The 26572-nt window shown below is 39.8% G+C and overlaps 2 protein-coding genes across 3 annotated transcripts in view; both read left to right on the top strand.

Annotated features, from left to right (window-relative positions):
* The window catches only part of ccdc40 (coiled-coil domain 40 molecular ruler complex subunit), a 313416-nt gene that overhangs the window by 274845 nt on the left and 11999 nt on the right, over nucleotides 1–26572 (top strand). The window lies entirely within an intron of this gene.
* On the top strand, nucleotides 522–26530 carry LOC137793094 (testis-expressed protein 2-like). 2 transcript variants are annotated; one of them, XM_068589051.1, is made up of 13 exons: nucleotides 522–677; nucleotides 1230–1321; nucleotides 13189–14764; nucleotides 15471–15671; nucleotides 15760–16090; nucleotides 16261–16490; nucleotides 16678–16863; nucleotides 17820–17919; nucleotides 21456–21582; nucleotides 22381–22488; nucleotides 22806–23015; nucleotides 23740–23860; nucleotides 24541–26530. In XM_068589051.1, the coding sequence occupies exons 3-13, from the start codon at nucleotides 13211–13213 to the stop codon at nucleotides 24688–24690; spliced, it is 3318 nt and encodes a 1105-aa protein (XP_068445152.1). In that variant the 5' UTR covers nucleotides 522–677; nucleotides 1230–1321; nucleotides 13189–13210; the 3' UTR covers nucleotides 24691–26530. The 2 variants fall into 2 exon arrangements, with proteins under 2 accessions (XP_068445152.1, XP_068445151.1); XM_068589050.1 differs by having other exon boundaries at nucleotides 22375–22488.

The following is a 26572-nucleotide window of genomic DNA, read 5'->3' as shown; positions in this document are numbered from 1 at the left end:
AAGCTTAAAATAAAAGCTGTTCACTGTTGACATTTAAGAGTTGTTTTTTTTTCTCTTCAAAACTGAAAAGTGACATCAGCAGGTGTATACTAAACAGATCAGACACACGTAAAGGCAAACAAACCAACCTTTACATTCTCATCAATTTAATGAGAACAGTTGCAATTCACGAACACTGGGTGGCATCACTCTATTGAGCATGTACGCCCATTTAAATCACAGGGCTGGACTTAAAGGGGAGTCTAATAAACGTGTTGTGTTTTGTATTGTTCTTGTTTGCTGCATTGATAAGCCAGAAAGCATTGTGCGACATTTTTTTACCGGCCTGTTTACATTTCACACAGTTTACTTTTCTCACATCTGCCTCATCTGCTCTAGGCCATAAAAGACGAAAAACAGAGCAATCGATTGGAAACCGACTTGCACAGCGAGCCAGTTATCGCATCCCACTGCTCGGGTTTCGACTACTCTCGCCTGGATCGACTGCTGCGTGTTTCCTTTAAGGAACTGAGTCCAGCTTGTCAGTTGTCAACAGGCTGAGCGAGAAACGAGCCGTTGAAACAACTTGGTACGTGGATCTGAGACGCTGCTGCTCCGTTACCGTGTGGAGGAAACCCTCATTTGGGAAGTTCATTTTGTTCGCTGTATCCAGATAACAATGAAGTACCCTCGACGCGGTAGGCAATCTTTGACTTCTCTTTTTTTTTTCTTCTTTTTTTTTTGCGACATTCTGTGAGAGTTTGGTGAGGTGACCTCGAGCAACATGGACTTTAAAACTATTTTATTGATTCAGTTTGTAGCAAGCTAGGTTTCCAGTCCGTTTACATAGTTAAACATGAAGTCACATTTAAGCTAATAATGGCAGAACAAGTCTGTCGTTCGACTGTTATGTTTCATGTATCACAAGACAGGCTGCTTTCTCTAGTCATCGTTAGGTTTGCTATTAAAGCTCGACCAGTCTCTATTTAGACCACGTTAGCATGCGTATTAGCCGAATTAACTTCCTCCAGCAACACCCGTATGTCAAATGCCACTGGGAATGATATGTATTGTTGACCCTATGATGATGTCACGGTATAGAAATATTGTACACAAAGGCGACCAATCTAACTACCTACTCATCAAGAAGCATACACACCCACTTTTTATTGTCAGTCTTTATATGTTTGTGTTTCTAACCGACTTCTATGATGATTTCGCATTTCTCTTGCTGATAATGTATTTCTCAGAAGCCCCCTGAGCATCATGGACCCGTGAAACTTGACTCTGCAGTAAGCAGATGCAAGTCCCAGGCTGGATTGAATGGCACTGAGGATACAAGGTAAGCACTTTGCCAGTAAATTTGAACTCTTTATTGATCTGGATCTTGAGCTACAAACGACCTCAGTGAGGGCGAAGTCCAGATAGACCGGGAAGAGAGGAAAAACAAATGTAGCTTCGGAGAATGAAGAGCCGAGTAGTACATTTGCTGTATATGTATGTATTTTTTTTTTACATTGTGTTTTAAAAAAATAGGAAAGCTATGTTTAAGTCAAGCTTGATGTGGCCTTCCACTGAAAAGAATGAGCCCTGTCACTTCCTCAGTTAGAGATGCAGCTTTGGTATCGGATCAGTAGTGGTAATCAGTCGATACACAAAGGTATTGTTATCCGGAAAAAAAACAAAAAACTTTTAGAAACACCGTAGACATTCATGGCCTGCATTTAAAGCCCCTTAAATATGGTTAAAGTCAATAGTATAAAGGTGTCTTACAGGTTTCTTTGCACACAGTGACCTCAAGGTATACTTGAAACGTTAAATAACTTGCTCTGCAAGGTTTCTATGCATAATGACCTCCTCCTATTTAACCAGTTCACGAACTGACAGTGGTCTTGTGAGTTCTTGTTAGCTTTTAATTTTCTTCTATAGAAAAACATCAAAGTGGCATGCTGGTTGGAGTCCATTGTCTCCTGAGGGAATTTCAACATGTCAACATTAGTGTTACAGGTGACAAGACTACAACTGCTGTCTCCATAATACCTATAATGGCCCAATTGTTTTGGACTGATAAACAGGCTCTGATACCTCGCGGGCAAAGTCATGTGATAATGATTTATTCATCACAAAATCTGCTAAAGGGATCTGTACGAACATACCTTCAGGCCATGACCTAGCCATACACACCAAACCATGCTTTTTTTTGCTGCCATTTTATTCCTAATATTACCTTTTAATTCTCTCCTTTTTGTTGTTGTAATTTGTCACATTAATTTTCATGTCTCCAGTATATTGATACACTTGTATGATACTGACCCTTGCACTCCTTCAGTGTTCTCTTTGCCATCTTGCAATATTCCCTTAATTTCTTGCTTTACTTCAGATCAGTTTTGTTGAGTCAATAATTCACAGTAAATGGTGGTTGGACTTTCAGATTTGCGTGACGTTATTAGATATTGTAAAGTGTGAACAGACTACTGTCGATATTGAGAACTTTCTTCAACACAACGCCTTCATACGTTTGTCTGAGAAACTTTTTTTTAAACTCTTTTTACATAGGATTTTTAGGGTGGAGATGCTGTAAATATCAAGGAGAAACAACTGTAGACATACAGCATTTTGCTTTTTTGTTTGTTTTTGGGAGAGGCATTTTCATCAATGCAATGAATTGTAGCTATTAAGGCTAGATATTAAGGCTGACATAAGTCCAACAACATAGTAGTCTAATCTATACCATGTTTGCTGAAAGTTATTCGATAATCTCTTCTTGCTATTATCTATCCAAACAACTGATTCATGCTAGATTGAATTAAATTATTTAAGTTTTTGCTGAAAAGCAGGGAATTCTTTTATCAGTGTCTCAATGACGGGTTGCATATGGTAAACCCACATACAGTGTAATTTGAGATGGAAGAAATCCAACGGCAATGAGTTGAGAGGAAGCAACTAATTGGGGAAAATGTGCTTCCAAATGCAGTTGTACAGCAACTTAATGTTTAAAAAAAGATTTTGTTTTAATAAAATAGATTTTTAAGGCAAGGAAGCAAAAACTGCGTCCCACATCACTTGTTGATGGGCTATGTGTTGATAATAAAAACATAAAATAATGCCAAAGTTATCCGTTTCCTGACATCTGTCACGGATGGGACACGACACCAGTATGCTGTGTATGCTTGTCACATTAGAAAGTGTATGTTAGAGAGCAAGGTGTCACTTTATCAGAGAAAGGGAAAACACTAACAGCATTCTCACACCTGTTAGAAACAGGAGGAGGTTTAGGGTTTGAGCAGCAGGTGCGGTGACCTTTTATCAGTCTTATTTTCCTCAAATGGAGTGTGCCATATTCATCTTTCACGCTGAGACAAGGAACATGTGCTGCTTATCATACCCTGCGTAGAAACTGGGCTACACCCCTGTTGACTGTGCACCTGCTCATAGCTTTGACTCACGCTGTGGCCTTCCAAGTTATCACTAGGTCTGGCCTATTTTTGTAAAACGCAAATTTTCTGGTTCAGGTGCCACCATTTTAGTTTTTTTTGGTGCAATGTTCAGGGTTTTCTTGGACATGTGATATTTCCAGAATTACACATACATCTGTGAGCTCTATCGACAACTGTGATGCCTATCGGTGGTATACTAGTAATACAAATGTGTTTTGACATTATTAGTTTTCCTGGTCTATCATAAGGGAAAATCCAATCTGTCATTCAAGTTGAAGATACTTGAAAGTCTTTGGTTATGTAGCTGGAGGTGCTTCTCCTAAGTTTCCTCCTCATTCTTCTCCCTTGCCTACCCAACTAGTGAAATAATGACCATTACTACTGCATCAGGGGAATGTGTCAACCTGCCAGCCAGCAACGACTACAGGCTGGTATCAGGTGCTGCCTCCATTGCACACTGACAGTACCATTCTTCTCGCTATCGTCATTATAATCACTTAGTACCAAAGAAAAGAAACAGAGGCAAGGTGGGAAGATGTATAAATATAGCCGTCTATAAATACTGCTTCAGTTTCTCACTAGAAACTGAGACATTATTCACAAAATGGCACTACTTTCAAAGGAAGTATTTTGTGTGAGAGCAAAAGGCTAGGAAAGAAATTGAGATGTCTGAGACTCAGTGAATTAATTTGCTTTTTTACATTGAGCCCTGAGGAATAGTACATCTATTTTTTAAATACGATTTAAAGGCACTCTTTTTTAAAAAAAAATTTCAAGCAGTCATTCACCATGATCTACAAATTAGTCTGGAATAAACTGACAAAGCACAAATCATTTCAGTCGCTCATGAGCTGCTCTAACGCTCAATGACAATGCAGTCTATTGTCAATACAGGTGGCTGGCAAATGCTTTCACTTTGTCCAACTGTGATAATAATAAATGTACAATTACTGCATTCTACACTCTTAGTTAAGTTTCTCGTTTGTTTATTGGCCAGGATGGGACAATTATTGCTAAAAGAGAATCCTGATTGTTTCTTAAAGAGATCTATATGATAAATTCTGATATGAGGAATTATTTTAAGCAACATTTTTATTGAATGTAGTAATTAAGTATAGATTTATTCTAATAATTAAGTGTGCATATGCTATTCTTATCAGTGTGCTTTAAAGCCCCTGCTGTTGTGAAACTGTATTGGGTTGCAGGAAAATTAAATTACTCTTGGCTAGGAGTATTCAATTAAAATCTGGCAAGGTTCAGTTGGAGAGAATTTGCTAATGCAAAGGTCTGGCACATCAAAATAATGTTAAACTAGTGCTTTGATTTAGTGCCATATATATATATATATATATATATATATATATATATATATATATATATATATATATATATATATATATATATATATATATATAGCTTAACAATTGTATCAACAGCTGTATATAGTCAACTACTGACCAACCCGACCCCTCAGGTCATCTGGTTCTGGTCTACTTTTTGTTCTAAGAGTCAGAACTAAACATGGAGAGGCAGCGTTCAGCTTTTCTGCTCCACATATCTGGAACAACAAGGTCCCTGAAAACTGCAAGTCTGCTGAGACCCTCAGCTCCTTTAAATCCAGGTTGAAGACTTTTGTTTGTCCTTAATTGAACCAAACTCACTTGTTGCATCTCACTAGTGCATTTTATTTCTTAAACTGCACTGCAATTTTTATTAATTTTATTTTTTCTTGACTGTTTTAATGTTTTCTTAGTTGTTTTTAAATCAGCATCATGTTTTGCTTTTAATGGTTTTATGTGAAGCACTTTGAATCGCCTCATTGTTGAAATGTGCTATACAAATAAACTTGCCTTGCCTTATTAACTGTTAAATCAAATAAAGAGTTCAATTAAATAATATCTTTAACAAAGTCAGTTTTCAAATTGAACTGTATGAATTCTAAATAGTATATATTCTAATATTAAATAAAAATATTCTAGGGATGAAATAAGGATGCTTTCAAAAATAAGCTGCGTAACTCTTCTGAATTTTTTTTTTAATCTTAAATAATAATAATATTAATTTTCCGTGCTGGGATGCACATTTTTGATTGGCTGAGTAGCATTACGTAAGATGATTCACAATGCACGTAATTGATCGGTGTGTTTCCTGGGCCGTAAATTCTATAAAAGCTGAGCCACTTAAAATATAGGCTGTTAAAGTTCATGTCTGAATAAAACAACACCCAGGCCCAGACCACGATCCTCCGATTAGACGGATGCAAATAGCCTCCGAGGTGGTGAATGCCATCAGAAACATAAAAAAGACAACCAAAGCAAATGGAGAAAATGAAAGATTTTCATTGAGACGGTCAGGGTCAGGGGATTTTGTCATTGTCTGTGTTTTTGGAAATGAAGGACTCTGGTATGTTGACATTCAGCATGTACTGGGAACTGTTTAGGGCAACAAAAGAATCTTTGTGGAGACAAAGCATGAAGTTGGTCCAGTCCTCTCCTGATTTCAAGCAGTAGTGGCCAGCGAGGTAGAAGGATGCCCCAGAGCTCTGGATCTTGTGTTTTCTGGAAGTCTTCGTTTCGCTGTGACTTTTGGAGAAAACTTCAGATAAATATTCAGGCATGAAAATCCCTCACCTTTCGGTGAAATTTGCCGTTTTGAAACCAAAATAGGTGACCTACGTGAATCGTGTAGCTTCGATGAGTTTTTTTTGGGAGGGGGGGGGGGGGGGTAGTGTTCAGTGAACTGCGAACAGTTGTGCGTGCCAGAAGGGAGCGCGAGTGCATGGTTATATAATATTTCATTGTATATCTAAGTTAAGTTACCCAGAAGCTCTGTTGACATAGACTTAGCTAACGTTAGCTACAGCTTGATAAATTGAGTCATTGAACACAGCAGGAGAGAACGCGATGTTAGCCAGCTAGCTAACGCTCCAGTGGAAAGTAATTAGCTAACCCTTCCGTTAATGAGGAGGTAGATTTTGAGGTGAGGGGACTAAGGTGACCAGACGTCCAGCTTTAGGCCGGACAGTCCGGATGTTCAATGCCCTGTCCGGCGTCCAGCGCAGCATCAAGTCGGACGCGTATTTGTCCTCCGCTTTGGAGCTGCGTGATTGCGCTAGCGTTTCTGAGATTGAACTGTAAAGACGCGGCGAAAGTTGATGTTATCATCTTCATAAAGAGAACATCTTTGATGTAACGTGTCGAGTCTTGGCCAATCAGCGTTAAGATGTCTCCAGCAACCGTTTCTCAAAACGCAATCTTCTCTGTACTTGTCAAGAAAAGTGCCGCATGATATTGGAAAACTTCACTTAGCGTTCAGAAGCCATTGGAATTGCATCCAGTGTGCATATTACTTTCTATCGCCTGCGACAGGTTCCGTACTAAGGGTTAACTAATATTATAAGATTAGAACAGCGGGGGATTTTGTGAGATAGATAGATAGATAGATAGATAGATAGATAGATAGATAGATAGATAGATAGATAGATAGATAGATAGATAGATAGATAGATAGATAGAGGATGGGAGGAAGGACCCAGACGGTCGGGCAGCGCAGCAATCACAGGCAGAGTCTTTTCTGCAGGTTTTAAAGGGTTTTATTGAAATAAACAAAAATAACTCAAAGGTAGCTCTGTCTAGCACTATCTCAACCGGGCCACTACCCGGCTTACCGGTTTCACTTCCGTCGGCACGAAGAGAAGCCTCTCCTTCCTCGTCGCATGTGCCTCCCTCTTCTTTTCCCTCCCTGACCTTTTTATAGGCGCCTCTGATGAGGAGATCAGGATCAGGTGCGTCTCGTTCCCCACCTGCTCCTGATGCTCCTCTAATGCATGGGTGGAGCCTTCTGGCTGGAATGTAGACGCCTGCGGTAACCCTTCCCCTCAGGCCGTTACAGTATGTATGTATGTGTGTCTGTGTGTCTGTGTAATATATCTTTTGTTTTAGTTGGTTGGTCACTATAAACCTCTTAGGCTGACAGCCATTTTGTTGTTGTTTTTTAACAATTCAAACTTGCGCTGTAGTTCTGCATAACAAACTCTTTTAGCCCATAATCACGCTATCAGAAATAGAAACCATGACTAAAATTAAGCAGTTGGCCATGGCCTTAGGAAAAGAGCACTGGTTTGTCTTGATGGCCTGCCTGCAAAACATGATTACATGGTTGCACTGAATTAAAATGGTGATTTTAACTCTTCTTCTTCATCTTTTTCATTTGTTTGAACTGGTGTCCGTTTTTTTTGGGTGAGTGGCTTATTTTTTAAAACAATACCCATGACTAGCTTACTGTTATGGAATAGTAATTAAAGTGAAAGGCTGGTAGTTAAAATACCAATGCAAGAACTTTCTAATTAAAAGAGTGTAAAGCAAACCACAAAAGCTAAAATGTCTGCTTTGAAAAGTGCTGTTTAAAAGATTAAACAATTCTTTAGTTTAAAATCAAAAGAGATGCATCTCTTGTACCATCTCTAATGTCATGGCTGACTGAGGCCGTATCTGTAACCGGAGCAGAGGGCTTGAACCATGTCAGTTTTGTCACCGCTGTAGCCAAGGAGTTCATCTAAAAGTAATGAGGGCTTGTTGACGAGGTTAAGCAGTTAAGTGTGTAGTGAATTATTTAAAACAAACAACACCTGGGTCAGTGAACCGACATGGTTTAAAATAAGCTGAATCTGGGTATTAACTGCATTTACTGTAAAATAAAGTAGTGCTTCATGGTCTAGGGAGGAGTATTGTGTAAAGAAAGGGTCACTTTGCTAAGAAAGCCTACTGTTTCATGCTGTCTTTCTCATGCTCTCATTGTGTTTCTTAATACAGGATTATGTTTTTTTTTTTTTTTTTTACTTCCTTGCGTCTGGACTCTCTGTCACATGCTCACCTCGAGCCAATGTGTTCCTTATTGTTGTGATCCACAACAGCAGAGCCGTTGAGCAACAAAACTATACTGATGGTCATTTGAGAATAAGGGTTAAGCTCTGCCAAATCTTTCATAATGGCGTTGTCATCAGAATGTTTGAATATTAGCAAAAATAGATTGCAGTAATTTATTAACAATTATGGACAAACTTAGCTTGTTTGTCCCAATACATTGACTGTAAATGCTGACGACATATATTATAGCACAACTCGGGTAGGATTAAAGTTTAGTAGGTCGCAAACATGCTTACAAGATCATTTCTCGGGAATTTAGGAATGGCTGGTTATTTTCAGAACCTACTCATCAGAACCTTCACAATGATTCACTGCACATCTATATATTAGGTTTAATGGGAGTCAAGAGACTAATTGACACTGATGCAACTGTAGAATTCGTGAAGTGAGTGAAGCCTGGCCAAAACAAAATACTGCTAAAGTATGTTTTTACTGTGGCTGTGCAGGATAACAGCGGTACATTGACTTTACAAAAGCAATACCATTATCATATCTTGTCAAAACACTATGTTGGTCTATCAGGTTTCAATGGGGAAAAATGTGCTTCAGTTGCCAGAGGAAGTCTAGAGACGCAGTGTTCTCACTGCCTAACATTTCAATCCCATCCTGTCTCACCAGTTTGTCGGCATTCTGAAGTTCTTTTGTTTTGTTTTGTCTCCAGAATCTGGAATCTGAAATGAAACTGTGAAATGCAGTTTAGCTCTCCCTCTTAGTCACTCAGTTACTCAAACATACCAAGGCCTGCACTTTTGGCCCAGCTAATGCAGTCAGACACTTTGAGTGCTAACATACTGCTCTGTTTACCTACCTGTCCACAATGAGTATACTTCTACACTTACAGAACAAAGAGAATGTGTTTTGATGCTTTTGATGCTTTGGCAATGTTGTTGCAACCTTCATGCCAATAAAGTGAATTGAATTGAATTGAGGAATCCAAGAATGACAAACATAAAGGCAAAACTTGCATCCACATAACTGATGAAGGTTATCATCCTCTCTTTTATATTCATCATCCAGGTAAATCACATTAGGGACCTTGACATGTTTACATAATGAGTCTTGAATCATGTTGAGCTTTCTCCGGCCTCAACATTTGCTTTTGAATAAAAAAAACAACAATTGGCCATGTAATCCTTCTTTAGCTATCTTTAAATTATTATTGCCTATTGCAGTAAACTGTTAGCTACTTTAGCTGAAATGTTGACAGTAGCATTAATGGGAGTACTGGGCTGTGAGACACGATGCAAGTCATTAGCTAAACTGACAGCATAAGCACAGGGAAAACCATTAGTACTGCAAATAAACAGCAGGATTTGAAGTGGGACTTCTTCTAATCCCCTCCTAGGCAACCTAGATAAAGCATAGTGATCTGGGATTTCATTAAGTCTTCCATGGGGGAACATGTGAGCATGTTTTCAAGTCTTTTACAAGGTATTTTTCTCTTGTAGTTTAATCTCGGTCCCTTGGCAAGCCTCTTAATGCCACTGATATCTGAAACAATGGTGTATGACATTTGAGATGCTCCGATGGGGCTGGCATGTGGTTTTGTATTGGCAGAAAGCAACAGGCAGAATGACTTGCAAAAAATACCCTTGCTGTGTGGTTACTGAGCTCCATACACAGAAAATGCTGTCAGCCAATTTGACCGATTTCAGATTCACTTCTAAGTAAGCTTCAAAGAGTTCTTGACGAATATTTGCTTCCTTACTGATCAGTGGATATAGTTAGACATAATTAAGGGGTTTAGTAAAAGTGACCAATTGTTTGTGTGTTGGGTTAAACCTCAAATGAGGAAGCAGACTTAGGTGGGGCAAAGGTGAAAAACATATACATATATTTTTAAAGTTCACAGTAAGTTTACTAGCATCTAGGTCAGCCTATATATAGCGCTACATCACATTTTCAACATTTAAAAAGACACCCATTTGTGCACTGGATCACATTTTCTCCACTGGAAGTGTACCCTCGGGTAATTATTATGTTTTATTTTACTGTGGGGCTTTTGATTAAAAGCACTTCATCATGGTTTCGACACTGGAAAGGCACTGAAGAGGGTGGTTCTTTCCTTCCGAACGGTCATACCCTTAATGTGATTTGAAGCCTCTGAAGAGGTTATGCAGGAGTTGGTCCCATTTTTAGACACTGATTCATGCAACCCATAAATTTATGGGTTTTTAGGGAACCCGAAGCTTCTCAAACATGACACTTCCCTCAAAGAAAATAGGTAATCAGTCAATGATGGTAAAAGTATTCCATTTATGTTGTACATTCCTAGTTCTTCTTTTGGAGAACCTACTTTTCCTCAGCTGACTACATTTAGCTGTTTTCCCTTCAGTTTGGGACTTCCTCCATATCCTATTATTAAATTTTGAAAAGGACAGGGGCACTGCTCACTCATAAGGCAACATGTCTCGTGGCTACATTGATTTTCATTTTCAAATATGGCACTGTCAAAAGATGTCCTCCACAAATAATTTCTCCCACTGTTGTTGGATTTACCAACAAGGATTAATCAGTATTAAATCACAAATGGCAGAACATTAACATTTTTCTCAATTAGGGCTTATTCCCTAATAGCAAAAGTACACCTTGAAATAACCAAATTACAGGAGCATATATTTATTCTAACTGCAAAACACAGACTGTTAGTTAGCACTTATCCAATTTTATTACAGCGCTGAGTATTCTTGTAATCTCTTAACTTTTAGGAACTGTTCTGGTCATTTAAAAAAAAAAAAACAAGACCGTTGACACTGCAGTCTAAGACTAACAAGTAGGAGGCTTCTGTGTATATTCTGGGGGTCAGGAGTCATCTTCTCGGGAACCGATACTGAGAGAACAGGTGATAGCAGATTAAGCCAGTCTGCTATACTCCTACAGAAACTCATTAGATGCAGAATAACAGTTAGGAAGCACATCGGGAATATTGGTTCAGATCCCGGCCTTGACTTGTAAAAGTTCTAACCCGTAATCTGTACTTGTCTTGTCAATTTCTATCGCCATTGTTGTGTAAACATGTTTACTAATAAGGTTGCAACGTCCATCTTATACTAGATTTATACAACCTCCTCTGCAAATGTTCAATTTGTAAGGAAATGTTTTCAACACATTAGTTGAACACAATGGATTTCGCTGAACACTGGATAACTATTGTTTTACAAGAACACTCTAAAGCCTTTTATAGAGGTTTTATGTACATGATTATACTGGGAAGGCCTTTTCATGTATACTTATTTTATAGAAAACCCCTTCATCTCTTTTTCTGCTGGTATACTGCTATAAAATATCACATATTCAAATCATAATTGCTTGTAAGATTACATTTAGATTGAATTTAACCCTTTAGACATTGGAAGAATCTTGTTTTGGCTAATCCACATTATTAGACATCCCGGTGTTACAATAGCAAATGGCAGTTTTATATTGCAACTGCTATATTCTCACTTCACCAGCGTGCCATTCTCAGGTTCCTTTGAACGATACATTCAGGAGCTAAACACACAAAGTCATTTACAACTACTCACTTAATTTGCATGGACACATTCAGTATGTTTAATAGTGCCGTGAGCCTTTTCTCATTACTAGTGTGTGCTGCTCGTTACAGAAGAAGTGACCTGTGTGTGAACATGTCTCTAATGAGTGCAAAAACACAAGGATTACTGAGGCTGGTCTCCTTCTGTAATTGCCTTCATCACCATCAATGACAAGATTTTGTTCTTCATTGTCCTCTTAGGCTGTTCATTGGCTCAGGGAAAGACATCAGGAACACAAGACAAATTAAGATTTAATTGTTGGTGTGTTGGATGGACAGACAAATACATGGTGACATACTGTACATGCTCAGTATTTTGCTCTGTGTGTTCTGTTTGAATACTGTGAAATTGGAAGATGGAATCGGTTTACAGAGCACACGTACATGCATACTTACCCACTTAATCACTAATCCTAATATGCTGTTCGCAAATACTGCTAGGTCCTTTGAGTCCTACATGTTGAAATGAAGTCTATGTCCAACTGGGGATCCATTAGAATGACTTCATTGTTTTGCTACTGGCTGAGGGCTGCTGGCTAGCTAGGGACAGAGGTGGCTGGCAGACTGCCCGGCTGGGTAACAAGCTCACTCGTGACCAATGTGACAATGAGTGACTAACTTGAGTCTGTTTATGAGTGTGCCAGCATGATGACATGCTCTGTTGTCCGGACAAGACACGAGAAAGCTATTATCAATGTTAATAATACCATAATTCTGTTTTCACTACCAAAGGATGTCATAAAATGTTAAATGAAGGCAGCAGTTGGTTCTTTTTGTTTTGTCATATACATCTTGGAGTATTTGCAGTATGGAACATTTGACCTGTATGCAGCAATGTCCTTCTAAACAGGAAATAGACCAAACGTGTGCGTGTGCGTGTGCGTGTGTGTGTGTAATTGGCCTTTACAACATTTCACATACTAAGTGTTGAGTGGGAGGTATTTTAGTTTAGCTTAAGAATTAATTCCTTTTCTTTATCCGTTATCAGTTTATAGGAGACCACCGTCAATAGTAAACTGCATTGGACTGCAATTAATCTGCCAAATATTGTCTCCAGTAATCGATGAATTGCTTTGTTTAGAAAATGTAAAATAGTAAAATGAAGTTCCAAAACTACAAAATATTCGGTTTACCATTCAACAAGATGCAGAATAGCTACAAATTCACATATTGGAGTTGATGGAATCGGTGAATCTTTTGGCATTTTGTTTGAAAATCAATAGAAATGTTTTTTTTAAACATCCAAATAGCTAATACTTTAGATTTATTATAGTCAATTAACTAATGTTGCGTCGTCCCTTTTACTTCTTTGCAGACTGACTCGGGGGAGTACTGCAATGACAAGCAAGCATCCTAGCCATGCAGAGAGCGCTCATCCCACAGAAAAACAGCCATCTGCCTTGTCCCCCAAGCTCCATGTCCAGCGATCACCATCAACGGAGACTATCACCATCCACTTCTCAGCTCTTGGGAAGGAGGAAGAGGAAGAGGAGGAGGAGGTGGAAAATTTGTACAGAACAAGTGTCCCCCCTACCTCAGCTGATGAGGATGACTTAAACATTGTGACAGCCTTAGAAGCTGGTGAGGAGATGTTTGAAGACATGTCATTGACATCTGCAGCCGAGGCTACAGTCATGCCTGAATCATCAAGACTTTCTCCGCGTTCTAAACGTCACACTAACTGTTCTCCCACCCAAATCTTGCCATCTCAAAATGCTGAGCAAAAAAGTGCAACCTCTAACTCCTCTCCTACTAAATCTTTAAGCTTTCCATCCAGTGAAAAACCCTTCCTCAGCTTGCTGAAGTCTTTTTCCTCTGACAATGAGACTCGTGATGGGATCCCTACTGTTGCTGCTCCAACAGTAAGGCATAGGCACCTGATGAAGAGTCTTGTGAAATCTCTATCTTCAGATACATCCCAGGACTCTTCCTCTTCCTCAACATCCTACCGTCTTCCAGAATCCCGCCTTAACTTGCAACTCTTCAAGCAATTCACACAGTCCAGGATGCCGTCTGCTACCACGTCGTCCACCGCTGATTCTAAAACTGCCCCTTCTTCTCCATTAACTTCACATGATAACCGCAGCTTCTTTAACGTCTCAGAAGTTGAGGCAAGGATTGAAGACACTAAGCGGCGTTTCTCTGAGGCCATCTCCGAGCCGCTCCAACTGCTGAGTAAGATGATGGATGAAAAGAGTAGCAGTTTAGTAAGCAGCAGTATTTACCGACCCAAAGCCCTCTCTACAAGTGCCTCAGAACCCTCCAACATTACTTCTATCAATGGTCACCCAGAAAGCAACAACAATTACTGCATCAAGGAGGAAGGAGGTGACCTAGAGGCTGAGAGCCCTAAAAGCAGGACTTCTGGTACAGCTGAATCCTCTGTTCTCCCATCTGTTGACACTAAGAGCCCCAACAAAGCTTTACTTTCCATGTCATTAGATACATGCTCGATGTCCGCTCTTGCTAAACAAGAGTATGACGACTTTTGTATCCTGTACAGTGAGGACTTTGAGACTTGTACTGACACAGATGCTGATGGTGGCAATAGAACGGATGATACTGGAACTGGGAGTCAAACTAATGTGCCACTGAGTGGTAGTACTGAACCATTTAGTGAAGATGAATCTGAAAGTGAAGAGCCAGCACCTAGTGTTCCACACTATACTCTCATCTTCCTTACTGTTCTGGTCTATGGGTATTTTGTATTACCTCTCCCAAGTTATGTAGGAGGAATGCTGCTTGGGATTGGACTGGGATTTCTTTTAGCCATTGGTGTTGTGTGGTTGACGGGACCAAAACCTTCTGGCAGCACTTTTAGACAGTCTAGACGCCACGGGAAACTGTGGAATCTAACTAGATTGGACATTAAGGAACCAGAAATCCATAAGGTCAGTGAACATTTAAAATTTCCTTGAATTCGTTGTGTAATGCTGCAAAGGCCTTGGAACACATTTGCTGCCATCTGACATTGATGTATCTTTTTATTAGTCCAACAATTGTTAACTGAGTAAACTGGCTTCTTGGCTGCACATTAACACCAGAAATATTCCCAGTTGCTGATGGGTTCAGAGATTCTATGTGTTGATGCAATCAAACATGCTTGTATAGTACCTTTTGTAGGCCAGAACCTTCATCCGCTTTTGGAAGCAAAATCAGACTAATAATTGACTGATTAATATTATCATGTCAGTACAAGTGGACATGTTGCATCCTCCAAATTCCTGCTTTCTAGTTGTATGCCTCAGTCAAGTTGCAGTTAACATACATGTCTTAAATACAATATTCATTCATAGACAATGCTACAGAGTTATGGCCCAAAGTGTATTGTATGAGGTTAGTGGCATTCAACCACAGAAATCTGTTCAACCTTGAGTGCAAATGTCTGTTTTTGCATTGAAGTGCCAAGTCAGTAATGAAGTAAAGCAGTAACAAGATACTCTCCTTTCAGTTTGAAGTTTATAGAGACATGGATACAGGTATTTACAGTCATTTTCCAGGCCCAGTTTTCCATTGTTATTTATCTTCTATGTTTGTCAACTGTTTTGGAACTCAATTCTTGAAAAGTAATCAACATGTATAATGTCTTGCTTCCAGGCCTGGATGAATGAGATATCGAACTATGACCCAGAGACATACCATGCCACACTGACACACTCTGTGTATGTCCGGTTGGAGGGCTCCATCATTCGTTTGAGTAAACCCAACCATAATGTTGCTCGCCGAGCCACACACAATGAACCAAAACCCGAAGTGACCTTCATCAGTCAGAAGATCTATGACCTCACCAACAGCAAAGTATGTCGTTAGTAGAATGAAAATGTGTTTAATGTTTTGAAACATAACTTTGTTTGACTTAGTTCTGTCTTCCGTAACCCTCCTCCAGGTATATATAGCGCCTCAGAGCCTGGCCAGGAAGCGTATATGGAATAAAAAATACCCCATATGCATTGAACTTGGCAAACAGGATGACTTCATGTCAAAGGCCGAGGGGGAAAGGATGGAGGCCAGTGAGAGCGTTGACACAAAGGACGGAGGAGAGGGGACTGGAGGAGGACAGGAGCGAGGGGGGTCGTCTTCGTCCAGTAGAGACCTGACCCTCTATCTGTTTGGAAGGACTGGGAGGGAGAAGGAAGAATGGTTCCAGCGGTTTCTATCAGCTTCCAAGCTAAAGGCCGACTTGAAGAAATCTTCAAGTTTTGCTGGGACTAAGAGTGGTGAGCAAAACTGATGTTCATTTACCGCAAGAAATGTGTCTCCTTCCACAACTTTTTCCTTGTATTTGTCTTTTTTTTACCTGGCTAAAATTATAAAAATGTTGTTTAGAAACGACAAAGCTTTGTCATGTAATGCCTCACCCTTTTCTTATATTTGCCATGGCCCACAGCTCTGAGCTCTCACAGTCGCAGCAGCAGCCGTGGCAGCCTGGACGAGGCACTGGCATCTCAGCCCAGGTCAAAGGACGCCACAGTGTCAGCAGGCAGTGCCAAAATCAAACCGCTATTAGACTACAATGTATACATGGCCTCCTTACTGCCAAAACAGGCGGTAGTCAGCCCTGCAGCGCCCAGCCCTACGCTTCAGAGTCCTCAGAGCAGCCCAGGGTCTGATAAAAAGGTATCACACATATTTATCTTGCCTTTACTATTAACACCTTTTGCTTTCTAATTCCAATTTAACCTTACAGTTTTACATGATGTGTAATTACAAACAACAAGTATTATAGCTTATTCTCACAGTCCCACACAGAGAGGAGATTAGTTTTCTTGTCTTCTCCTTGTTAACATGGTTTCTGTTTCTTAAGCTTCAGAGCACAACTTTAGCTCAGGTCCAACCCAGGGATGAGCAGGAGGAGCAGGAAGAGAAGGAGGAGGATAGTGTTGCTTGGGTTAATGCAGCTCTTGGCCGGGTCTTATGGGACTTCTTGGGAGAGCCCTACTGGGCTGAACTGGTCTCCAAGAAGATTCAGATGAAACTCAGCAAGATACGGGTGAGTAGAGCAAGGCCTGCCCGAACACCTCAAAACTTTGAAATGTAATCAGACAGATAACAGAAAGAGTAGCAATGATGTATAAAAAATGACTCGCGCTCACAGTCTTGATGAAAACAATACCAAGCCCACAGAGCATAAACATATAAAATAAGTTCTCCAAATGTAATTGTGTATCTCTATGCAGCTCTTTAAATCCCTCAGCAGCTCAACACTGAGACATAAACACCTCATCCTTAACTCTTGTCCCTTTTTTTATTCTAATGTTTTTTTCTGATGCTTCCCCCCAGGAAAAACCTACTTATCCATGTTGTACATGTGTTTTGGTCTGTATGACTATACAAAATGTCCTGTGACAATAGCTGTAGGTAATAGGTAAAAAAAACAACTGAGCACAGTTCAGCCCACAAGGCACTGACACGTAGAGAAATGTAATTATAAGGTGTGACGGAGAGCAGTGTTGGTCACCTATTCATAAGGCTACACCAAATCAGGCATTATAGCGTTTAGCGCAGAGTTGTACGGCGGTGTGGGAGTGTCACTTAATGGCCCATTAGCGTCGTGTTCCTGCTTGACAGATACTGTCCTTTGTTCACTGAGGGCTTAGTTATGAAGCTCCAAATAATGTATTATCTTTCAAATTATCACTCCACTCCGCTGCAGTTTATTTTCCCAAGGCCACAGGTTAAACACACTACAGTCAAATGAATGGGAGGACTTGGATTTTGCCACTCCGCCTGATTTGGTGTGAATGCAACCTAAGTTTGTGCATGACTGTATCCATTTCATTGTTCAAGTATCAATTGTTTTCAAGCTCGCATCATATATACTCTGTAAGATATATGATTATGAACTATTTTTTTTTTATTCTTCGAATTTGATTAGATAATATTCTGCAATTACATTTTCCATCTACATTGTGCCCGGCTGAGTTGCATGCTTTTTGTCTTTTACAGTTACCTTACTTCATGAATGAGCTAACCCTGACAGAACTGGACATGGGCTCGGCCACTCCCAGAATCCTTGGGGCATCCAAACCCTCCATTGACTTCAGAGGCAAGAGATAAATCTATCTCACACACACACACTCTCACTCTCACACACACATACACACACACACACACACACACACACACACACACACACACACACACACACACACACACACACACACACACACACCCACACACACCCGCTTTTTACTCTGTAAAAAGATGCTGGCCAGTAACTCTGACTGTATGGTACACTGAGCTCTATGCGCTGTATTCTGGGAGGATTTCAATCATTGTGAAGACAAATGTTCATTTTTTTTTTTCTATTTTGGCTTTATCTTCCTGTGTCAAATGTCCTTGTTAGTTTTATTCAACCTCATCCTGTTTCTTTATTCACATTTTAGTTGACATGAAGTACGAGCATTTCAGTCCTATCCTGGTCAAGGAAAAAGTCAATGTTCTGAAGGAAACGCTAGTATGCTTGCTTTATGGGCTCCGTGGATTTGGAAGATCGCCAGGCGATCGTTACTAGCATCAGAAGTCAGGAGAAATGGCAGGCGGTGGAACAGCTGAGGGACCTGTTGTAAACATAATTAGTTGTGTCCTGTGCAGTGTTGATCTTTTCCAATAAAAGTAGTGTGTACTACTACACAGCGGTAAAGTACAAACCTTTCTTCTACTCTAGAGCTGCTGCCAGCACTGCTCAGAGTTCAATTGGGTATTGTATACTGGAAAGTTGCAAATGTGACCAAAGAGGTATGAACAAATCTAGTGTTATTATAGATCCTGGGAAACACTTCATAGTTGAAGGCTTACAGAATATAATGTGATGGGTTAATGACGTCTTACCTGAGTACAGTTCTCAAACACTATTGCAGGTCTTCTGGTCTGGGCATCTGTGGATCGGATAAATGGAGCCTTAGTTATATGAGGTCGCTTTGTGAGGAACTATACATTATTTACCTGGCTCAATTGAGCAACTCTGTTGACTCAAGTAGCCCTTACATATTCAGCTGACTGTTTTCTAGTTTTGATCAGAAGGAGCTTTTTTAGCTTCACCTTGTCCCACATTGCCTCTCTCATCTCCTTTCCATTCAGTGACAAATCGGTCTCTTCAGCTGTTTCACATGTACGGTCTCCAAATACTTCTCATCCTCTTGCGTTCCCTTTCACTCCTCTTTGTGTCCCTACTCACACATTCATATCAGTTCTTGTTCTCCCTCCTGTTATGAGTCACTGCCTCATTTATATCACTGCAGCACTCCCATAATAAACCAATAATAGGAGCAACAATTGATTGCATCTCTAACTGAAGCATTTTAGAAGCCTTTTAGGCAAAACCAACCTCAACTGTAAATCTTCCTTTTTTATTGCACTCTATTTTATGTTAAATGGCATGCACCTCCCACCAGGACAAATTCCTTTTATGTGTAAACTTAATTGGCAATAAATGGTTCTGATTCTGAACAGCCACTCCAAACACAATCCGTGTTTATAGGGCATCATTTCATTGATGTTGTGGAACGGTAGTCAGCTTTAATTGCACTTTCATTTAAAAACGGCAATATGTTAATCTTAAACATACAGGAGCTTAAGTTTTAGACCATTTCTTGCAATTGAAAGCAGAAAAGAAGCACATGGTCCACAAATGATACATGTAGGCATTTGATGATCCTTGTGCAGCCTTAAGGTAGACAACCTTATCTCTGCACAGAGTCAATGTATCATTCCTATGTTCTACTTCGTTTCCATGATCAATAGCCTTTTACCTTGAGGTGGTAGATTGACAACTTCAGTCAGTTTAGTTTCCCTTTTGAGATGTCCACGGGTGTACCAGTGCTCTTTTGTCTAAAGTTCTGGTTTTATCTTGTCTGACCCAGTTCCTTCTTTGCTGAGTGCAATGAATCAATGAACCTTTCCAACTTTGTCTGTGCACATATGGTCACAAGAAAGAGTCTCTGCATGCCTGTGCAGTTGCGTTCAATGCTTATTTGTGTTTGCAATTACATTTCTTGGAATTGTGTAACACACACACAAACTCTTCGCTGTGCAACCCAATAAAGGAAGCACTTCCTTGTGTCAAGCAGCTTGCACTGAGGCTCTCCTCGCACCAAAACTAACAAACCTCAGTGTCCTGCATAAACTCCGAACCAGCCAGACGTAGTCTTATTATATACCACCCACCCAGGAAAGGCGGGTAAGGTGCACGGGGTTTTTTAGCAGACTCATCCTGTTCCTTGTGTCTGACCGCCTGACTATTTTTCTCTGAGTGCTTTCTAAACCTCCTCTTTTGCGGCCTTTTTTCTGCTTTTATTTATCCTTCCCTTTCTTTCCGTTTGACTCACTCTCCCTGTGAATGTTTTTCTTTCTGACTCATTGCATTATCACATCATTTGGCACAACCAGCTGGTGTTTGGGCGTCACTACAGGAGTGAGGAGAGTTCACGGCGTCTCTGCTGTTTTTCTTTTTTTTTCCTTCCAGTAATACATTTCTTGATCCTATCTGACGACTTCTAGGCAATGAACAAGTTTTTCAGGAAAGCTATTTAAAACTGATTAAAAGCTGTGCACTGAATGTCACACGATGCATTGTGTTTGGGTTTAGACTGGCTGTCATCTTCCGACTCACTCACTCCTCACCTCATTCAGCTGCCTGTGTCAATGTTCATACTTTGCTGCCTCCCACTGGTGCGAAGAGAAACCACACCCAAGTTCATGATCAGTTGTGGCTCTTTGTACACAGGAACATGTGATTATGTGTGAGAGCAGAGGTGTCAAACTCATTTTAGTGAAGGGGCCACATGCTGCCCATTTTGATCTCAAGTGTGCAGGTCCAGTAAAATCACAGCATACATAACGACAATATGTATCCATGTTTAAATCATTGGTGAAGGTTTTTGGATGATAAACTCTATTTTAAGGTCTTTCAACAATAAACTAGAAAAATAAAGACCAAAAGTTAGCCCACTGTTTATCTGCCTGGACTCTCCTCTGCAGATTCCCCTCGCTTTGTGACGCGTTTGTGACAGCCCTTTCATGATGTGGTCCATTCTTAACGACTTGCAACACAATGCCTCGTGGTGAAAAATACAGTGAAATCCTCCATTTGCAGCTTGTACTTTCTCCCAGAATTTCGTCCCAATGTCTGTTTTTCTCCCGATCATTGATGGTGACCGTTCGTAGCCCCACTGAGACAGCACGGGTCCAGTCCACTCTGACCTGGTCCAGCATTTCTACAAGAGCGCTAAAAATGTAATTGGCCGTAGTGGTGTCTGTCATGGGGATCAACTTAAGGAACTCCTTGTTGACCGCCAAAACCTCGTCAACCCCACGAATGAATATGGCCTGTTGGGCAATATCTCTAGTAAAATCACATCAACATAGACATTTGGCAATAGATAATGTCTTTCACAAATGTATTGTGACGATGCTTGCATTTATCAATAGTAACATGTCAGTAGTGTAATCCATTCGTACAGTAGAAGATTGTGTGTGTGGGTGTATATATACACCCACACACACAATCTTCTACTGTACAGTTTCACTTTTTCAAATTTCTCTCAGATCAACATTTCTAATAACCTCTGTGTCTCTTTTTAGGTCTGTGGTTTGACCTGGAGATTTCCTACAGTGGCTCTTTTCTTATGACCCTGGAAACCAAGATGAACCTCATTCGCCTGGGCAAGGAGGAAGAAAGTGTCCGCTTTGGGGAATTTGGCAAAGAAGGGTGAGACAGTTAAACATACAGATTTGAGAAAAGCTTCAAGACACTTGTCACTAAAAGGCATATGTGTCTCCGCCAGGTGTATGACACATTCTGTCTGGCTCTCATTCAGTAATTTATATATTTTCTGTCTTCTCCTTTCTTTCCGTTACCATTTTCTCTCTACCTTGTGGATCCCACCTGTTAAATGGATGTGTTTCTGCTCTTGGTGAGTGCTGCTTGACTTTAAACGATCTCTTCTGTTCAACTCTCATTTTCTCATTTTGTATGTCTCTAGTTTTGTGGTCGTCTCATTTCATATTACTACCCAATGTGTCATCAAATTAAGTATTCATTTTCTTAGTGTGTTTAGTGCCTTCATCTGTGTTTCTGACAACGTACAACCCCCAAACCAATTCTCTGCCACAAACGGAAAAGTTTAATATTATATGTCAGGCTAAATTTACAAGATGCAGCAATCAAGCTTTTCCCCACCCGCTAGCATTACCTATCTAGTGTATTGGATTGGTGCATTCATACATACAGTGTGCACAAATGTAAAGTATGTACCTCTCAGGGCTAGATTGATTGGCAGTAAATTAGAACTGAGCTTGTTTTTACCGGTGCCCAGGAAACAAGTCAAGTTTCAGTTTCACATCAACTGACACCTGCAAGCGGTAAAAACACTGCAGACATACTGGTACTGCACAAGAAAACAAAATAAGACACAGCATGTATGTGCATGTTTTACCACATGCATGCAGAATGTGTGTGCTTGTGTGCCCCCCTTAATCCATTTTTGTTTTGTGTTTCCAGATACAGGCCACGCACCTACTGCCTGGCTGATAGTGATGAGGAGTCGTCCAGCGCTGGCTCATCCGATGAGGAAGATTCCTCAGATCTCTCAAATGACTCAACTGGAGCAGAAGGGTGAGAATGAGTTCATACATCTCTGTCCTCCTTTAATCCAGTTTTTATAATCCCCAAACTATGTAACATGTATCTAACTAATAGTCAATTAAGGAAAAAATGAAGAAAAGAAATGCTTGTTATAAACTTGAGTAAGGTGAAGGTCACAGGGGTTATACTAACTGAGAATTACTTAATTGAGACAGAAGACATAACTTTCCTCAAACAATATGTTGGCCCTAGAAATTCATATAAAATCCCAGTTATCAACATTTTGTATATGCCCAGCTTTACTAAATGTAATATGAGAATGTAACCTAACCTTTTATTGAATACAGTTTGGTTGGAGGCCACAAACCCAGCAAAATCATGCGCTTTGTGGACAAGATCACCAAATCCAAATACTTCCTGAAGGCCACCGAAACAGAGTTCATCAAAAAGAAGATGGAGGAAGTGTCGAACACACCCCTTCTGCTCACAGTGGAGGTGCAGGAACTCAGAGGAACACTGGCTGTCAACATACCGCCCCCGCCCACTGACAGGATATGGTACGTGAAGGAAGTGATGTTTTTCTACAAAGTAACTTGTGGAATGCTGTGCAAAGTGCGTTTTCATGTATTTCAGAAATAATCACAACACCTCTTTTTCCCAAAGAAAGAAGCCGACTCCTGTTGATTAAATGGCTTTCAGATTACTCTTAATTAGCCAAATTCCTCCCTTGCGTCAACAGTTACATATTTACAATTCATGTCAAACATCCTTCGGAAGGATATCTGTTCTCAGAGCAACTGAAATTATCTCTACACCACATTAGCATGTTTCATTGAAATGTAGCATGCATTTAAAATATCAGTGCCCTCTGCTGATATACTTTTTCAAAGCTGACATTTTGGCTTGTCCCAACAGGAAAAGCGAAGGTGAAACAAATGTAATTAACAATGACCATTTCCATCCAGTGTCTCAGTATGTAATGACAATGAGCGAGCATGCACATTACCTGGACCTGTATACAAGACCTGATAGCGATTAAGACAATAAACCTTATGGTTTATTACTCAAGTTAGAGGTGGGGTCAGTTTCTCATAGACTTCTGAACAATCTGAGTACCACCCTGCTGGTCATCAGAAAGAATGCAGGTTTAAGACACTTCCGCATTGGCACTTGTGCTTTTCCTGTGAGGTCAAGCCAAAATGTGTGCTGGAAAAACATTTCATCTGTTTATTTGTCAACTCTTTTAAGGCAATTCTTAATTGTTTTGACTTTCTGTTGTAGGTATGGCTTCAGGAAGCCGCCTCACCTGGAACTGAAGGCGCGACCTAAACTGGGGGAAAGAGTAGTGACTCTCGCTCACGTTACAGACTGGATCGAGAAAAAACTGGATCAGGAATTCCAGGTATTGATAAATGCAACTCTTTTTTGTTTTTTTAGTTTCCCTTTCGACACTTGAACACAGGCGACAGGGTTAGGGTGAGACTTTAACAGCCAGTGTATAGCAATTGGGGGGAGGGGGGGGGCATATTAGCAGAAATGGGATGTACTATTCATAACTGTTTGGTTTATTTATCCCCTGAAAGAATTGTTGTGTTTTTGTAAGGTAAGAATGAGCCCTTTATATCAACAAAGGAAGCGTGTCCTCTTCAAGGAGTTCACCGCCCTTGTTTCTACAGTAGCCCAGAACAGAAAAAACAAACAATGGCTCTTAATTACATGTAGGCCACTGTAGTTTTCTGACACACTTGTGAATCGACATTAACATGACTCACAGAGTGCAACCTGTGGCCGCCATCTTACTCCATGTTGCTCCTAAAGTAGTGTCATTATGGTTAAGGATAACCTGTGAGAAAGGCGAATGGCAAATCACAGTTTTGCACCGGCAGCTCATGCTACCACAGTTTTGGAACCAAAGGAGTGAGCAGCAGTTAGTTTCAATCTGCAACATCACCACTAGATGCTGCCAAATCCTACACTTTGCCTTTAAAACATTTTAAAATATACAGCTGTATGTAACCTATTTATTATGTGCTTACTATTAAAAGACCACCCACTGTCTTTCCATCTTTTACTCTCTTCCAGAAAATCTTTGTAATGCCAAACATGGATGATTTATGGTTGACCATCATGCATTCTGCAATGGACCCACGCACAGCCAGCGGACCCTCCGTAGGCCTCACAGTGGACCCAGAGCCTGCACCTCCAGAGAAGGAGAGCACCAGCCAAACATGAAGATTGTTTACAGTATTTCTGAGAGCTTGTCTATGACTGGAGCCACAGTCAAACGATCAGACACTAATGCAAAGCCATTCCCGTAGAAGAAACCTTATGAATTTAAGATGAACAAGGTAGAGTCGACTAAGGACACAAACTGTTGCTTGCTGCCAGAAGAAAAGAGTGATTTGACTTTGAAGGATTTGTAAAACTGTAAGTAACTCTATTGAATAGGGCCCGATATGTGAAGAGTCATGTTTGGCACAAAATTTGGCTTTGTAAAAGTTAATTAGGGGAGTGAGTACAGAGGGATACATAATTACATAATGTCCTCTGAACGTGATGATGATGATGTTGATGATGATGATGATATGGAAGCTTTAACAGATAACTAACAGCTGGCAGGTGACACATTTCTGCTATTGGGAGTGAGATAGAGCTTAGTAGCCCCTTTCATTACAGAAACACAGTAAGTAGAGTTGTACAACATGATAGCATGTTGAATTTAGAGAGTGTGTGATGGAGTTGCCATTTCCATTGATGGAAATAAACATGAAATGCAGGTTAAGAAAAGTACATTAGAGAAGCCCAAACACTTGATGTTAGATTCATTTATTATATAAACATTAAACCTTTTAAGTGGCTTTATATCAGCAGTTTTTCATCAGGTGTTAACAGTTGACAGTATTAATTTGTGCTGTGACCACACCCTGAACACCTCCCTTCATTTGCCAAGATGCCGTTTTTATGCCAATGATGCCCTTATCCATGTCTTTATTGAAATAATGCTCAAGAGCAACAAACATACACCATCTAGGAAAAGTGTGATGCACTGTGTAAATTCCATACTAATTACAAATACACATACACAATAAGTACAGTGATGAAAAAACTATTGTACTATCTTGTACACTGTAAATATTCTATAAAAGCTTGTCTAATGAGAAGTTAGAGACCTCTAACATGTCTATTGAATGTATGAGTGGATAGTTTTGGTTCCTGTTGTTATTGTATGACGATAGTTTTTACCCAGTCACATTTAGACTGTGGTATGCAAATTATTGCACAAAATCTTTTTGTTTTCTTTTGATAAACACTATATCATCTTGCATATCTTTTTCCAGATGTCATTAAAAGTTCCAAGTGGTGTATTTATTTATACATCATTTCTACTTAATTGTGTTCATGTTAATGACGATAATGATATTGTTGGAAGTTCATTAAAGTGACCAACTGTGATATGTAACAGTGCTTTAAAAAGCCCCTACCAGCTATACTGTATGTACAACAATTTGATGAAGTTAAGGTACGTACTGTATAGTGGAGCATCTATTGCCAAGAATGTAGCCTTATCTGCAGGTTCCCTTTCTGATAATGCCTTTCTAAGTGTCATATTTCTAATTAAACCAAAGTCCTTTGATTAGGTCTAAAGTGCCAGATTGCTCGCTGCTCAATGGTACAAATCCTGTATTGATATAGCATTGTGAGGTAATATTTACAAATGTGCTCCAATACCTGCATTAACATGGTTTACAGAATTTTTTACCTTGTTGTCATCTTTTGCTCTTTAAGGATACTAAAGCACTGTCACACGAGATAGTTTTGTTGTTTCTGTATGATTGTCTTTCCCTCTATGCTTTGTCTACTTTTTGTTAAGTATTTGTTTTTGAATGACTACACAATGTGGGTTATGGTATATGTTTTTGTTTACATCTTTGGAATAAACAAAATGAAATGAGATGTTTGAGGATATATGAAGATAATTTCAGGATTTGTATCTGTGAATTATTAATGACTTTTTAAGATTATGAAATTATAAGGCCAAATTCAGTGATTAGCCAATGTGTATCTGCCTTATTTATAGAGCAAAATAAAAGCAAAAGTTGATGAAAACCCTTTT

The sequence above is a fragment of the Clinocottus analis genome, unplaced genomic scaffold (genome assembly GCF_023055335.1).
Source record: "Clinocottus analis isolate CAN_PGR_092001 unplaced genomic scaffold, fCliAna1.0.p SCAF_22, whole genome shotgun sequence".
NCBI classification, from domain to species: Eukaryota; Metazoa; Chordata; class Actinopteri; order Perciformes; family Cottidae; genus Clinocottus; species Clinocottus analis.
This window is presented reverse-complemented; position numbering and strand designations above follow the sequence as displayed.